The following is a 15,361-nucleotide window of genomic DNA, read 5'->3' as shown; positions in this document are numbered from 1 at the left end:
GTCCCACACACTGCTAGAAGGCCAAATATTTTTTCAGAGCTAGATGCAGAAAAAAATTATATTCAGTTTGCAACCTGATGGAGGTCAGTATAGATGGACTAATAGAACAAGTCCCACACACTGCTAGAAGCCCAAATATTTTTTCAGAGCTAGATGCAGAAAAAAATTATATTCAATTTACAACCTGATGGAGGTCAGTATAGATGGACTAATAGAATGATGCTATGCCCAAAAGATTTTACTTCACTAGGTGCAGTAAAAAAATTGGTATTCTATACACAGGTGGTATGTCTTGCAACACAAATAGGCTACTCCACTGACTAACACACTCTGCAATAGGCCAAAAAGGATTAGCTTTGCTAGATTCAGCCAAATGCTGTGAAAAAAACTTGCACAGCACTGGCACAGACCTGCCTGGCAAAAACTGATAGGAACTGATGTAACCTAGTCCTGAAAAGGACTGCAATTACAATTAGTCTTTACTCCCACAATCTATCTATTTAAGAGCACAGACCTGCCTGATAAAAGTCATAGGAAATGCTGTAATCTAGTCCTTAAAAGGACTGCAATCACAACTATTCCCTACTCCCAAGCTATCTGTAGATTTGTGCGAAAATTGGCTTGAAATTAACAAGGTATAGCGCACACAGCAACAGCGGTGCCGTCTAACACGCAGCTGCAGCAGTGAGAAAATGGTGGCGACAGGGAAAATGGCTGGGTCTTATAGGGCAAGGACATGTGACATAAACTGCCAATGACACATGCCCTTGCTTGTGTGAAAAAAAGCACTTCGCTCCGTGTGTGCGCTGCTGATAGGCTGACAGATTGCACCTCCCCACTGTAAATGCGGGAAAGAGAAAAAAAAATGGAGTTCTTCATTATTCCTGCAGAGATCCATCCCCTGCCCCTCCCCCCACCCCGCTGTACACTCAAACTGCGTATTAACATTAATTTTCATCATTACTGAGAAAAAATCCAGTTATGATTTTGGTGCACGAACAGTTATCGAACATAACCTCGAACAGCCGAATTTTTCTCAAATCGTTCGTGTTCGCCGAACGGCTCGAACACCGCCCAAAACAGCTCGAATTTGAGATTGGCGAACAGTTCGAGTAGAACAACGCTCATCTCTACTGAAGAGTTGTGGACAGCTCTGAAAAAGCAGGCAGATCTGTTGCTCACACCGCTGAACCTACAGCCAGGCATGGTCGTGTGTGACAGTGGCCGGAACCTGGTGGCGGCTCTGAGGAGAGGCTTGCTCACACACGTACCATGCCTGGCCCATGTGCTTAACCTCGTGGTTCAGAGGTTTCTCAAATCCTACCCGGAGCTGCCGGATCTGCTTGTTAAAGTACGCCGCCTGTGTGCCCAATTTAGAAAGTCACCTACAGCTTCCGCCGCCCTTGCCGTGTTTCAGCAGCATTTGCAGCTTCCGGCTCACAGACTGGTGTGTGATGTCCCCACGCGTTGGAACTCTACACTGCAGATGTTGGGAAGGATTTGTGAGAAGAAGAGTGCAGTTGTTGAGTACCAGGATCAACAAGGCCTTTGGTATTGAGGTCAGACTCCACACATAAGACCTCAGGAGTGGACATGGATGTCAGACATATGTACCGTCCTCCAAAACTTTGAGGACTCCACCAAGATGGTGAGTGGCGATGACACCATAATTAGCATCACCATCCTGCTTCTCTGTCTTCTGAAATGCTCTCTGCTCACAATCAAAGAGGATGCATTGCAGGCGGAGCACGATGAGATGGAGCAAGCAACCATACAGGGTGATTACACACAGCCCAGCCTCATCTCATCCCAAAGTGGATTGGGTGACAATGAGGAAGAGGAGGAGGAGGAGGAAGAACAGGAGCTAGTTTCATGCGCTATAGATGGTACTACCTGCACAACTGTCATACCGTCTGTCCAGCGTGGATAGCCACAGGACAGAGAGGAGGAGAAGGAGGAGAGCATGGTCAGTCATCCTCTTGGTGAGGACACGGAAGTCTTGCCTGTTAGCAGTCTGGCACGCATGGCTGAGTTTAAGTTACGCTGCCTTTCCCATGACCCTCGAGTTCTCAAAATTTTGGGTGACAGTCATTACTGGTTGGTGACACTTCTAGACCCACGCTACAAGGAGAACTTTATATCTCTTTTTCCTGAGGAGGACAGGTCTACAAAAATGGGGCAGTACCAGAAGGCCCTTGTTGCGGACAACCAAGGAGTACAGGTGAGAGAGACACAACTTCAATCCAGCAGAGGCAGGGGAACACTGTCAAAGTTCTGGGAGAATTTTCTCAGCCCCTCCCATCGCACAGGCCCTGAGGCACGGGATACTCTCACAAGGAGTGCAAAGTTTGCAAAGATGCTGAGGGAGTACCTTGCCGACCGTACCAACGTCCTCCATGATTCCTCTGTTTCTTATAATTATTGGGTATCCAAGCAGGATACGTGGAATTAACTGGCTCTCTACGCCTTGGAGGTCCTGGCCTGCCCTGCCGCCAGTGTATTATCAGAGCGGGTTTTTAGTGCTGCTGGTGGAATTATAACTGATAAGAGCATCTGTCTTTCAACTGAAAATGCTGACAGGCTGACTCTTATAAAAATGAACAAGGGCTGAATTGGGCCAGACTTCTCAACACCACCGAATGCTACCAGCGTAACATAAACTCTAATCCAGTGTCTTTTCTTGGGAGGTGTATTGCCATGCACGTTTTCATACCCAGACATGGGTATACGCTTCCTGATTTTGGCTATTTGCTCTTGTCCTCCTCCTTCTCCTCATCCTCCACCACCATATCACCAGGGTGACCGTGGTCCATGATGCAACACCCACATAATTTTTTTAAAGGGTGTTTATGATGCCTGTAACATTTTTTTTATACAGTATGTTCATGTATACATACCCCCCAGGGGTAAATGTTTGTCAGCCCATACATTTAGGGCTCCAAATTTTTTGCAACCCTTGCATTCACTGCATAGGCAAACACAATAGGAGACCTACTTCCTAATAATGGGAACATTGTTTTCAGGAGGCCCTCCTCTAAGTCTCTTCCAAGGGGTTATTGGGGTGCGTCCAAATTTTCAAAGTGGTATTGGGGTGCGTCCAATTTTGGGCAGCCCTGCCACTCACTACATATGCAATAACAGTATAGAAAATTCACTCTTTAGTAATAGGAACAATAAAACATAGCCGGCTGATGGCTCTCTAAGAATAGTGAGGGCCGACTGCTGGCCCTTTAAGAATAGTAAAGACCGCCTGATGGCCCTATAAAAATAGGCTTTGTGACTTTCAAAGTCCCTCCTTCATAAATGAAACACAATGTGTCTGATGATATCTCACACACCACATGGCCAGATAAGGTTGTAAAATGTTAAAATGACATTTCCTGGTGAATGCATTTGTCACCGTTGAAAGCAATGCAAAAGTGAAAAAACGCATCAAAAACACTACGTGGGAACATAGCCCAAGGTGTGGAGGAGAATTTTTGTTTTTGGTTATTTATTTTGCTTTATATATAAGTCATTACCCTGGAAAGGATGTTCCTTAACATATTTCCCAGGAAAATCCATTTTGATTTGGTTTTTTATGTTTCATTGTGAGTCCGTAAAAGTGGCGTAATACCTCTGACAATGTCTTTGACAGAAGTGACCTGAGAGTCAGAAATGCTTCCAGGGGTCTTCCCCATGCTGTTCCCATGTCATTTGAGCACTGTTCCCATCGATTTGGGCAATTTTTAGGCCCTCTACAGACCGCCGGGGGGAGCCGCCTGAAAAATTCTCGAGTTTCCCATAGACTTACATTGGGCTCGTTGCTCGGGTCGAGCACCCGAGTATTCCAATGTGCTCGACCCGAGCATCGAGCACCCGAGCATTTTAGAGCTCGCCCATCACTAATAGTCTATTCTTAAAGGGGTTGTGCAGTCTTGTGATGAAAGTCTGCCATCACTCTATGCGACTGTAGGCTACTTCATCCTTACAGCATGTGCACAACACACTGTCAAGATTCATCAAGGTTGCCAACTAGAGGGAGTGCAAGTATGCAAGTTGCATACTTCTAGTCACATTCCTACTAGACGTGCTCGGCCACGCTTGGTTCAACCTCATTGAGCAAGGACAAGCACGTCTCTTTAGCATGTCACCACATGTATGTAAATTGCATACTTGCAGTCTCATGAACACACTCTCTCAACAGCAACAACAGAGAATCCTGACAGTGTACGGTGCACGTGCTCTAGGGATTCAGAAGCCTGCAGTCACATAGAGTGACTGTGGACTTTCATTAGAGGCCTGGACAACCCCTGTAAACATTAGGGAACAGGTTTTACTCTTTCCTATAAAAGTATTCTTAAGGCTTATCCTGGGATGTCCAACCAAAATGTCTAAAATTTATAATTTTTAGCAATGTTTGCCTTGAGGTATATTGCTTTCTCATAAAATAGGTATATTTTACTGAATTATAGGGGTTTTTCACGGCATTGATATTGTTGACCTATCCTTATGAACGGTCATCAATTTCAGATTTAAGGTGGTGTGACACCTGGCACCCCCACCAATCAACTGTTATTAGTGCTTGCAGTAAATAGTGAACATCATCGCTCCTTAATACTGTTTATTGGCCACTGCTGGTTACCGCAGATCAGATCCTATTTGATAGCTAATCAATGAGGTTCCAGTCCGACATCTGGCACCCAAACTGATCTGATATTGATGACCAATTATAACATTTATTCATCAATATCGTTGTAGTGAAAAATGCAGAGACTTTAAACTGATGACACAAGTCTATGAGTTTCAAATATCTAATAAATAATTTATCCTCTATGTATCCAATTTCTGAACCAAAATGCTGAATTACAATTCCTTACTAAAACCTGATAGTAATTGTTTGGTATTATGTTACAAATATGCGACCAAAAAAAGGAGAAAAACTTGGTGGAAATCAAAATTTTCAAGATGGTGCTACCAGTAGCTTAGCTACGGGGGGGCAGAGGGTGCGGCCGCCCTGGGCCCCATGCTCTATAGGGGCCCACCCAGAGGTACGCTACGTTTAACTGTATTAGCGTGTGCCAATACAGTTAAACTCTGCAGCAGAGCAGGGAGACACAATCTCCCTGCACTGCCACTATGGGGCCCATGAGTTGGGCCCCCCCCGCAAGTTCAACTGTATCAGCATCTACTGATACAGTTGAAAGCGATGGAGAAGGGAGCATCAGCTGAAGCTTCCTCCCCCATCAATCTTCCGCGGCGTCTGATGTCTCAGCGCGATTACGTCACTAAGTGGCATCCTCTACGCTGAGATGTGCGATGCTCACATCACAAGCTGTGGCCGCGAATGAGGAGGAGAGGTGAGTATTGTATTTTATTTTTTTTAGAACAATTGTGGTGGCCATTAAACTGTATTGAGGACTATGGGGGTGCATAATACTATAAGTGGGTGCAATTATACTATAGGGTGTGCATTGTACTGAACGAGGGTGCATTGTACTGAACAGGGGTGCATAATAATATAGGTGGTGCATAATACTGAATGGGGGTGCATTATACTGAATGGGGGTGCATTATACTATATGGGGTGCATTGTACTGAACGGGAGTGCATTGTACTGAACGGGCTATGGGGTGCATTATGCTGTATGGGCTATGGGGTGCATTATGCTGTATGGGCTATAGGGTGCATTATGCTGTATGGAGGACTATGCATGGGCTTTAAACTATATGCAAGCAATTGTACAGTATGAAGGTTTGTGTGGGGTCCACTATGCTGTGTGTAGAGGTGGTGGGCCATTATATGGTATGTAGGCCCATTATACTGCATGGAGGGCTGTGTGGGGGTCTCAGTTATGGGATCATACTGTGTTGGGGTCACTATACTTTTCCGGGGCAGTTGAGGGGTGGGGTACAGTAGGGCCATATACTTTATGAATGCAATGAAAGGGTAATCTAAGACTCCAGTACGAGTACATGCAGTAATAGGGACACATGTTTCAGCAGCGGATCAGTATTGGGGTATCAGCAGGATAAGGTGTTTGTGCAGGTTGGGGATAATAGTGCCTAAAATGTGAGAAGTCATATGTGTCTTTGCTGTAATCTTTGCAGCTGAGTCCTGGCTGGAAGAAGTTGCCATGTCAGTCTGGGCCAGATGGAAAAGACGGGAAAAGTGAATAACTCCACCAGAAAGATCGTCATCTGTAAGTCACCATCAATAACTGTACTGTGATCTCTTACATGTTCTGCAGGACTAGTATCTACCACTACAGGGTGGGCCATTTATATGGATACACCTAAATTAAATGGGAATGGTTGGTGATATCAACTTCCTGTTTGTGGCACATTAGTATATGGGAGGGGGAAAACTAATCCCCCCCCCCCCCCCGACCCAAACCCCTAGCTACGCCTCTGGGTGCTACAGATCTAGTTAGAGAAAAGAAAACCAGTAGTAAACAAAAGAAGATGGCAATGAACCTGAAGCACAAGGATCCTAGCAAAGATCCCTTTGTATAATCATCAATGAGATAGTTAATAACTACCGTATATAATTTTTTTAATCCTTGTTTAAATACACGTGATTTAGCAGTTGTAATGCTGTTAATATACTTATTATGTCACTTAACATTTGCTGAGGCTCAGTCACCAGTGGCAGCTAAACAGAAGACTTTAGAAAATACAGAGTGTGTTGTATATACTCTGGCGCAAAGTGATAGTGACCATATATTCTTAATTCCCTTACTGCTTTGCTGATTTTTAAAGGGAACTTTTCACGTCTGAAAACGCTATTAACCTGCAGACATGGTGTTAATTTTCAGGTTCATAGCGTTCTAAAGCTGCCCGGCTGCTGCACTGAAAACCTGGCTACAGGGATGAAATTAGCTTTATTCCTCCTGGTAGCCTCTGGCTTTCAGTCGTAGGGGCGGGGCTAGCACGGCTTGAGTCACTGCTCAGTACATAGTGAGTGACGCCTGTAACCACACCCTGACACTGACTGACAGCCAGCTCTGCACTGATGCACTGCTGCGCCAGCTGTCGGTCAGTGCCAGGCACGTGGTTACAGCCGCTGCCCACTATGTACGGAGAGGTCACTTGAGCAGCTCCGTCCTCTATGACTGAATCCATGAGGCTGCCAGGAGGCATACAGTTCATTTCCTCCGGTTAGCGGGTCTTTCAATGCAGCGGCTGGCAGCTTTAGAGCATTATTAACCTGCAGATTAACACAATATCTGAAGGTTAATAGCATTTTGGGGCGTGACAGGTTCCCTTTAAGTTCTTATTGTATAATTTTTCTAAGCAAACTAACCTAACTTTACTAGTTGTAAAGTCATAAAAGTTTTGATGTGTTTTGTATATTGACTCATTTAACTTAAACTAATTCAATAGAACAAGAATGGAGTCATATACCAAGAAAAAAAATGACATTTTGTTTTCTTTTTGCCTTGATGTTTTATGTCTACCTTAGGCTCTGTTTACACTACCATCCTTCTATAATACATTGAGCTTTAGGTTCTTTCAGGGACTGTAGTTTGTGCTATTTTTGTTGTGAAAACAGTTGGTGGATCAATGCGATCCGTCATGATTTGTTGAGATCTGTTTTAGCTGTTGATCTATCTATCTTAGCTGTTATGGCTATGTTAAGAACAGAATTCTTAGTGTATAATCAAAAGGCAGATTTATTGCAGGCATTTCTGACACTGTCAATTCACCTTCAAAGGGTTTCAAATATCCATGTTCTTCCCACAGACACAAACCTATTCATATGATTGAAGCAATTTACAGTGGAGGAAATTTCTGCAACAAATTTGCCGTGTGTGATCAGAAATGAAGAAACATATTTTCACATAGGAGCACAAGTCTAAAATGTCAAGTCAACAAGCCTGGGTTTTTTAAATGTTGTCAACAATGCCCATAAAATAGTACTGGACATTACGGCAACAGAAAAGCACTTGACAGTACAGGGAAACATATAGACATACTGAAGATATCTGCAGCCCTTTTTTTGTCGTCCTGCAGAAACATCCCCAATATTGATTAAATTAGGGCTTCATATCAAAGGTTTGATATTAATAAGAACCTTTTGTGAATTAACACACAATCCCTACAGTATCCATGCTAGTACATATGAGAAAACCTAGAAAAATAAGTAAGCTTGTTTATATATTTTATCAATATCTTTACTAGTTTTTGATGGAGAATTTGGCCGAGATATTGATTTTATATATAAAATATGAATTTTATATATAGCTAAATTTCAATGATAATATCAATGTGTATCAAGGCACAAGATACATGGGTTGTACTTACAAAAATATATATGTTGCATTATTAGCTGTACTTATCAAAATAGTTCTGTTAGATACACTTTTTTTGATTAGTTTATTTTTGTCCAAAATTATTCACTTACACAAGTGAAAGTGTAAGTAAATAGTTTTACAGTCAACATTTGATTGAGCATCAATGATAATTACCACGTCTTAAATAGACCAAAATTGTTAGTACTCACCAAGGGTATCATAGGTCTTACAACTGAGGTTCTGTTTTGTAGTTGCTTTAGTGCTATAGTTAACATGTTTGAGCAGTTTAGATTTTCCTTCTCCATGCTCGTAAGTTTGCCTTTCAACAGAGAGAAATTGCCGTTCAACCAGTTGTAATCGAGGGTCAGGTTTTTATAGCGATTCTCTACACTCGTCAGGCGCACTTCTGTGCCAACATGGGCATTTCCATACAACATGAAAAGAACCAGACCAAGGATAATGAGGAACTGGATAATGGATAAGAAAAAGAAGAAATATTTGGTATAATACCAGCAGCCTCTGTGCTTAGACTTGAGGGTATCCTTGGACTCCAATCCAAACTTGGCCATTGCATAGCTTGGGTCCATGGCTGGTTCTCAGCTAATGTCTCTCTTTGGCTACTGATAGCAATCAGTAAGCTGTGATCCTTCCTCACAGGAGACTCTGTAAATTTGGCATCTTTACACTTCATCTAGAAGGGGGTTGTAGGACAGGGCGGGGTCAGTCACAATAAGTTTTTGGACATACTGTTTATATTAGTTTTTTTAAGTTCCCAAGTCTGGCTCCTTCCTGCTGCTCAGGATGCATCCAGCTTCCTCAAATTTGTCATAACAGTAAGACCTGTGAAAAGACCTGGATTTAATGAATGGCACTCAAGCAAGCAATGTGGTACCAACTGTAGCATAACCTATGGTTTTAATAATCCAGAATGTGTGCCTTGTATATTAACAGATTGTACAGTGGCATTCCTTTCTGAGATTCCAGAAAGTTTGATGATTATGGACTGTATTGTAGTACAGGGCTACCATTAATCCCCTAAAAGCAAAGTTTCTAGACTATTGGATAAAATAGCAACAAAGACAAACACAAAAGTATTTAAATCCTCAGATACAGATACCTTCTGTTGTGAGTTTTGCCTGTGAGTGGCGCTATCGCTGACCGCTCACCAGGCATCACATGACCTGGCTGCAGCCGGCTTTGACATCCACTGATGTCAGGTCAAGTTTCGGCTGCAGTCGGGCGTGACCCAGTGACGCGTTCCCCGCTGATTGATGGGCTGTGGGCGGGGTTTCTGATTTTGACAGCTGACACCCAGTGCCAGGAGTGGTTCCTGCACCGTTCCCAGCACTTTAACCCCCTAAAAGCTGCAATTGCAGCATTTAGCGAGCAGGCAGAGGGACAGAAGCCTATTTGCTCTTGGATCTGAGACCCTGCGACGTCATCGTGGGGTCCTGATTGTTGCGATGGTGACCCAATGTCATCATGATGACATCCAGGTCGCCAGGCACTAGCAAGGTAGTTAGATCATGCGCAGTGCATGATCTAACTAACTTGTGTCTGCAGGGCTAACAGCTATAAGGCATAGCAGTGATCTTGCATTACTATGCCTTGTAACTGCGATCAGACTGCAGAAAGTGAAAGTCCCATAGTGGAACAAAGTAAAAAAGTAAAAAAAAGTATATACGTGTGTGTGTATATACCCTGCTCAAAAAAATAAAGGTAACACTTAAACAGAATATAACTCCAAGAAAATCAAACTTCTGTGAAATCAAACTGTCCACTTAGGAAGCAACACTGATTGACAATCAATTTCACATGCTGTTGTGCAAATAGAATAGACAATAGATGGAAATTATTGGCAATTATCAAGACACCCTCAATAAAGGAGTGGTTCTGCAGGTGGGGACCACAGATCACATCTCAGTACCATTGCTTTCTGGCTGATGTTTTGGTCACTTTTGAATGTTGATTGTGCTTTCACACTCGTGGTAGCATGAGACGGACTTTACAACCCACAGAAGTTGCTCAGGTAGTGCAGCTCATCAAGGATGGCACATCAATGCGAGCTGTGGCAAGAAAGTTTGCTGTGTCTGTCAGCGTAGTGTCCAGATGCTGGAGGCGCTACCAGGAGACAGGCCAGTACACCAGGAGACATGGAGGGGGCCGTAGGAGGGCAACAACCCAGCAGCAGGACCACTACCTCCGCAGTTGGGTAAGGAGGAACAGGAGGAGCACTGCCAGAGCCCTGCACAATGACCTCCAGCAGGCTACAAATGTGCATGTGTCTGCACAAACAGTTAGAAATCGATTCCATGAGGTTAGTATGAGAGCCCGACGTCCACAGATGGGGGTTGTGCTCACAGCCCAACACCGTGCAGGACACTTGGCATTTGCCACAGAACACCAGGATTGGCAAAGTCGCCACTGGTGCCCTGTGCTCTTCACAGATGAAAGCAGGTTCACACTGAGCACATGTGACAGACGTGACAGCATGACCGGTTTGGCAGTGGGTCAGTAATGGTGTGGGGTGGCATTCTTTGGAGGGCCACACAGCCCTCCATGTGCTCGCCAGAGGTAGCCTGACTGCCATTAGGTACCGAGATGGGATCCTCAGACCCCTTGTGAGACCATATGCTGGTGCGGTTGGCCCTGGGTTCCTCCTAATGCAGGACAATGCCAGACCTCATGTGGCTGGAGTGTGTCAGCAGTTCCTGCAAGATGAAGGCATTGAAGCTAAGGACTGGCCCGCCCGTTCCCCAGACCTGAATCCGATTGAGCACATCTGGGACATCATTTCCCGCTCCATCCACCAACGTCACATTACACCACAGACTGTCCAGGAGTTGGTGGATGCTTTAGTCCAGGTCTGGGAGGAGATCCCACAGGAGACCATCCGCAACCTCATCAGGAGCATGCCCAGGCGTTGTAGGGGGGTCATACAACCACGTGGAGGCCACACACAATACTGAGCCTCATTTTGACTTGTTTTAAGGACATTACATCAAAGTTGGATCAGCCTGTAGTGTGTTTTTCCACTTTAATTTTGGGGGTAACTCCAAATCCAGGCCTCCATTGGTTAATAAATTTGATTTCCATTGATGATTTTTGTGTTATTTTGTTGTCAGCACATTCAACTTTTTACAGAACAAAGTATTCAATGAGAATATTTCATTCATTCAGATCTAGGATGTGTTATTTGAGTGTTCCCTTTATTTTTTTGAGCAGTGTATATATATATATATATATATATATATATATATATATATATATATATATATATATATATATATATATATATATATATATATATATACAGTACAGACCAAAAGTTTGGACACACCATCTCATTTAAAGATTTTTCTGTATTTTCATGACTATGAAAATTGTACATTCACACTGAAGGCATCAAAACTATGAATCAACACATGTGGAATTATATACTTTACAAAAAAGTGTGAAACAACTGAAAATATGTCTTATATTCTAGGTTCTTCAAAGTAGCCACCTTTTGCTTTGATGACTGCTTTGCACACTCTTGGCATTCTCTTGATGAGCTTCAAGATGTAGTCACCGGAAATGGTCTTCCAACTATCTTGAAGGAGTTCCCAGAGATGCTTAGCACTTGTTGGCCCTATTGCCTTCACTCTGCGGTCCAGCTCACCCCAAACCATCTCGATTGGGTTCAGGTCTGGTGACTGTGGAGGCCAGGTCATCTGGCGTAGCACGCCATCACTCTCCTTCTTGGTAGCCATGCTGGTTCAGTATGCCTTCAATTTTGAATAAATCCCCAACAGTGTCACCAGCAAAGCACCCCCACACCATCACACCTCCTCCTCCATGCTTCACGGTGGGAACCAGGCATGTAGAGTTCATCCGTTCACCTTTTCTGCGTCGCACAAAGACACGGTGGTTGGAACCAAAGATCTCAAATTTGGACTCATCAGACCAAAGCACAGATTTCCACTGGTCTAATGTCCATTCCTTGTGTTCTTTAGCCCAAACAAGTCTCTTCTGCTTGTTGCCTGTCCTTAGCAGTGGTTTCCTAGCAGCTATTTTACCATGAAGGCCTGCTGCACAAAGTCTCCTCTTAACAGTTGTTGTAGAGATGTGTCTGCTGCTAGAACTCTGTGTGGCATTGACCTGGTCTCTAATCTGAGCTGCTGTTAACCTGCGATTTCTGAGGCTGGTAACTCGGATAAACTTATCCTCAGAAGCAGAGGTGACTCTTGGTCTTCCTTTCCTGGGGCTGTCCTCACGTGAGCCAGTTTCTTTGTAGCGCTTGATGGTTTTTGCAACTGCACTTGGAGACGCTTTCAAAGTTTGCCCAATTTTTCAGACTGACTGACCTTCATTTCTTAAAGTAATGATGGCCACTTGTTTTTCTTTACTTAGCTGCTTTTTTCTTGCCATAATACAAATTCTAACAGTCTATTCAGTAGGACTATCAGCTGTGTATCCACCTGACTTCTGCACAACACAACTGATGGTCCCAACCCCATTTATAAGGCAAGAAATCCCACTTATTAGACCTGACAGGGCACACCTGTGAAGTGAAAACCATTTCCGGTGACTACCTCTTGATGCTCATCAAGAGAATGCCAAGAGTGTGCAAAGCAGTCATCAAAGCAAAAGGTGGCTACTTTGAAGAACCTAGAATATAAGACATATTTTCAGTTGTTTCACACCTTTTTGTTAAGTATATAATTCCACATGTGTTAATTCATAGTTTTGATGCCTTCAGTGTGAATGTACAATTTTCATAGTCATGAAAATACAGAAAAATCTTTAAAGGAGAAGGTGTGTCCAAACTTTTGGTCTGTACTGTATATATATATTGTACCCACAAATAAACATTATTATGAATAAATCCCCCCAAAAAACAATAAAAGTACACATATTCGGTATCGCCGCATCCAGAACGACCTTATCTATAAAAATGTCCCACGAGTTAACCCCTTCAGTGAACACCATAAAAATAATAAATAAAAAACGAGGCAAAAGACTATGCTTTATCATCATACTGCCGAACAAAAAGTGGAATAATACGCGATTAAAAAGACAAATATAAATAAAAATGGTATTGCTGAAAATATCATCTTGTCCCGTAAAAAACAAGCCACCGTACAGCTCTGTCCGCGGAAAAATTAAAAAAGTTATAGCTCTCAGAATAAAGCGATGCAAAAATAATTATGTTTTCTACAAAATAGTTTTCATTGTGTAAAAGCACCAAAACATAAAAAAGATATGTGTGGCATTGCTGTAATTGCACTGACACGAGCAGTAAAGCTACTTTATCAATTTTACGATATTCGGGGCGGCATAAAAAAAATCCTCATAAAACAATACCTGAGTTGTTGGTTTTTGTTTATTCTGCCTCCCAAAAATCGAAATAGAAAGCGATCAAAAATGTCATGTGCCCAAAAATGGTACCAAAAAAAAGTCAACGAGTCCCGCAAAAAACAAGTCCTCACATCACTCTGTCGGCAAAAATGTGGAAAAATTATAACTCTCAAAATATGGTAATGCAAAAACTAGGTTTTGCAAAATAAAAGTGCCTTTTAGTGTGTGACACCAGCCAAGCATAAAATCCCAATATAAATCTATCTCTGTAATTGCAAGTCCTCACTCAGGTTTGACATCTATAAACGGAAATATAGGGGGCTTCCATGTTACTGTAGCACAAAGGCTCTGGAAAAGCGACATGGCCCTTGCCCCCCAAAAGAAAATCAGCAAATTCTGTGCTCCCTTCTGAGCTCCAGTGTGCCTAAACCACAGTTAGCGTTCACATGTTTGCCATTTCTGTAGTGATGAGAGCCTGCCTAATTTACGGGTGCATGTCTCCAGAAGCACGAGCTGGGCATAACGTACCGGTCGCTACAATGGCAGTTTGCAATTTTCACTCAGCAACAGCCACTGCTGCTTGTTTCTGGAAAACACGCTCACGAGAAATTGCACAACACATTTTGTGGTCCATTTTTTCCTGGTACTCTTGCAAAAATAAAAAAATTTGGGGCTAAAGTAAAATTTTTGTGAAAAAAAGTTAAATGTTAATTTTTTTCTTCCACATGCCAAAAATTCCTGAGAAGCAGCTGAAAGGTTAATAAACTTATTGAATGTGGTTTTGAGCACCTTGAGGGGTGCAGTTTTTAGAAATTTGTCACTTTGGGGGTATTTTTTTGTCATATAGACCCCTCAAAGTCACTTCAAATGTGATGTGGTCCCTAAAAAAATGGTTTTGTAAATTTTGTTGGAAAAATGAGAAATCGCTGGTCAACTTTTAACCCTTATAACTTCCTAACAAAAAAATGTTGTTTCAAAAATTGTGCTGATGTAAAGTAGACATGTGGGAAATGTTATTTATTAACTCTTTTGTGTGACATATCTCTCTGATTTAAGGGCATAAGAATTCAAAGTTTGAAAATTGCAACCATTTTTAAAATTTTCGCCAAATTTCTGTTTTTTTCACAATTAAATGCAAGTGATATCGAAGAAATTTTATCACATTCATGAAGTACAATATGTCACGAAAAAACAATCTCAGAATCAGGGGGATCCGTTGAAGCGTTCCAGAGCTATAACAATTCTGATCACTGTCACTTTATCGAGGCATATTTGGCCTGGTCATTAATGTGCAAACAGCTTTGGGAGGTAAAGGGGTTAAATCTCACCATTTACTGATTGTGGGAAAGTAGCCTAAATTGGGAGTAATGCATGTAAAAGTCCTCCAGGGAAAAAGTACTCTAAGAACAGTGACACCCAATCAAACAAATTCATAAAACAATAAATCACATGCTTTCCAAGATAAATGATGTAATTAGTTATTAAAAATGTATTGTACTATGTATTATGATTGGCTTACGTCTATGTCTTATTTGTCATACCTGCCCATACTGTGATAAAGGCGGTACCAAAGGTTTGGCCGCCAGAGAGAGACTTCAACTTACACATTGTGTGTCAGTGAATTTTGTTTCTCTGGCCGGCCGATAACTTACTCTTTTAATTTGGAATCCACGGACAACAGGCTGTATGGGGCTTTATAAAAATACCATTTCTGGAGCCCACCGTATTTCTGCAGCAACAATAGTC

General features: G+C 42.5%; 1 protein-coding gene across 1 annotated transcript in view; it reads right to left on the bottom strand.

The window, feature by feature from the left end:
• PLVAP (plasmalemma vesicle associated protein) overlaps nucleotides 1-8,976 on the bottom strand; it is a 51,586-nt gene extending 42,610 nt beyond the window's left edge. The window contains exon 1 of the mRNA XM_073661061.1: nucleotides 8,485-8,976. Within this exon, the coding sequence (XP_073517162.1) occupies nucleotides 8,485-8,862 (378 nt within the window). The 5' untranslated portion in view covers nucleotides 8,863-8,976. The remainder of the gene's footprint in view (nucleotides 1-8,484) is intronic.
• Between the last annotated feature and the right edge of the window lie 6,385 nt (nucleotides 8,977-15,361).

This window comes from Phyllobates terribilis, unplaced genomic scaffold, assembly GCF_046119375.1.
Source record: "Phyllobates terribilis strain yellow unplaced genomic scaffold, ASM4611937v1 Scaffold_1__5_contigs__length_1240528914, whole genome shotgun sequence".
Taxonomy (NCBI): Eukaryota; Metazoa; Chordata; class Amphibia; order Anura; family Dendrobatidae; genus Phyllobates; species Phyllobates terribilis.
This window is presented reverse-complemented; position numbering and strand designations above follow the sequence as displayed.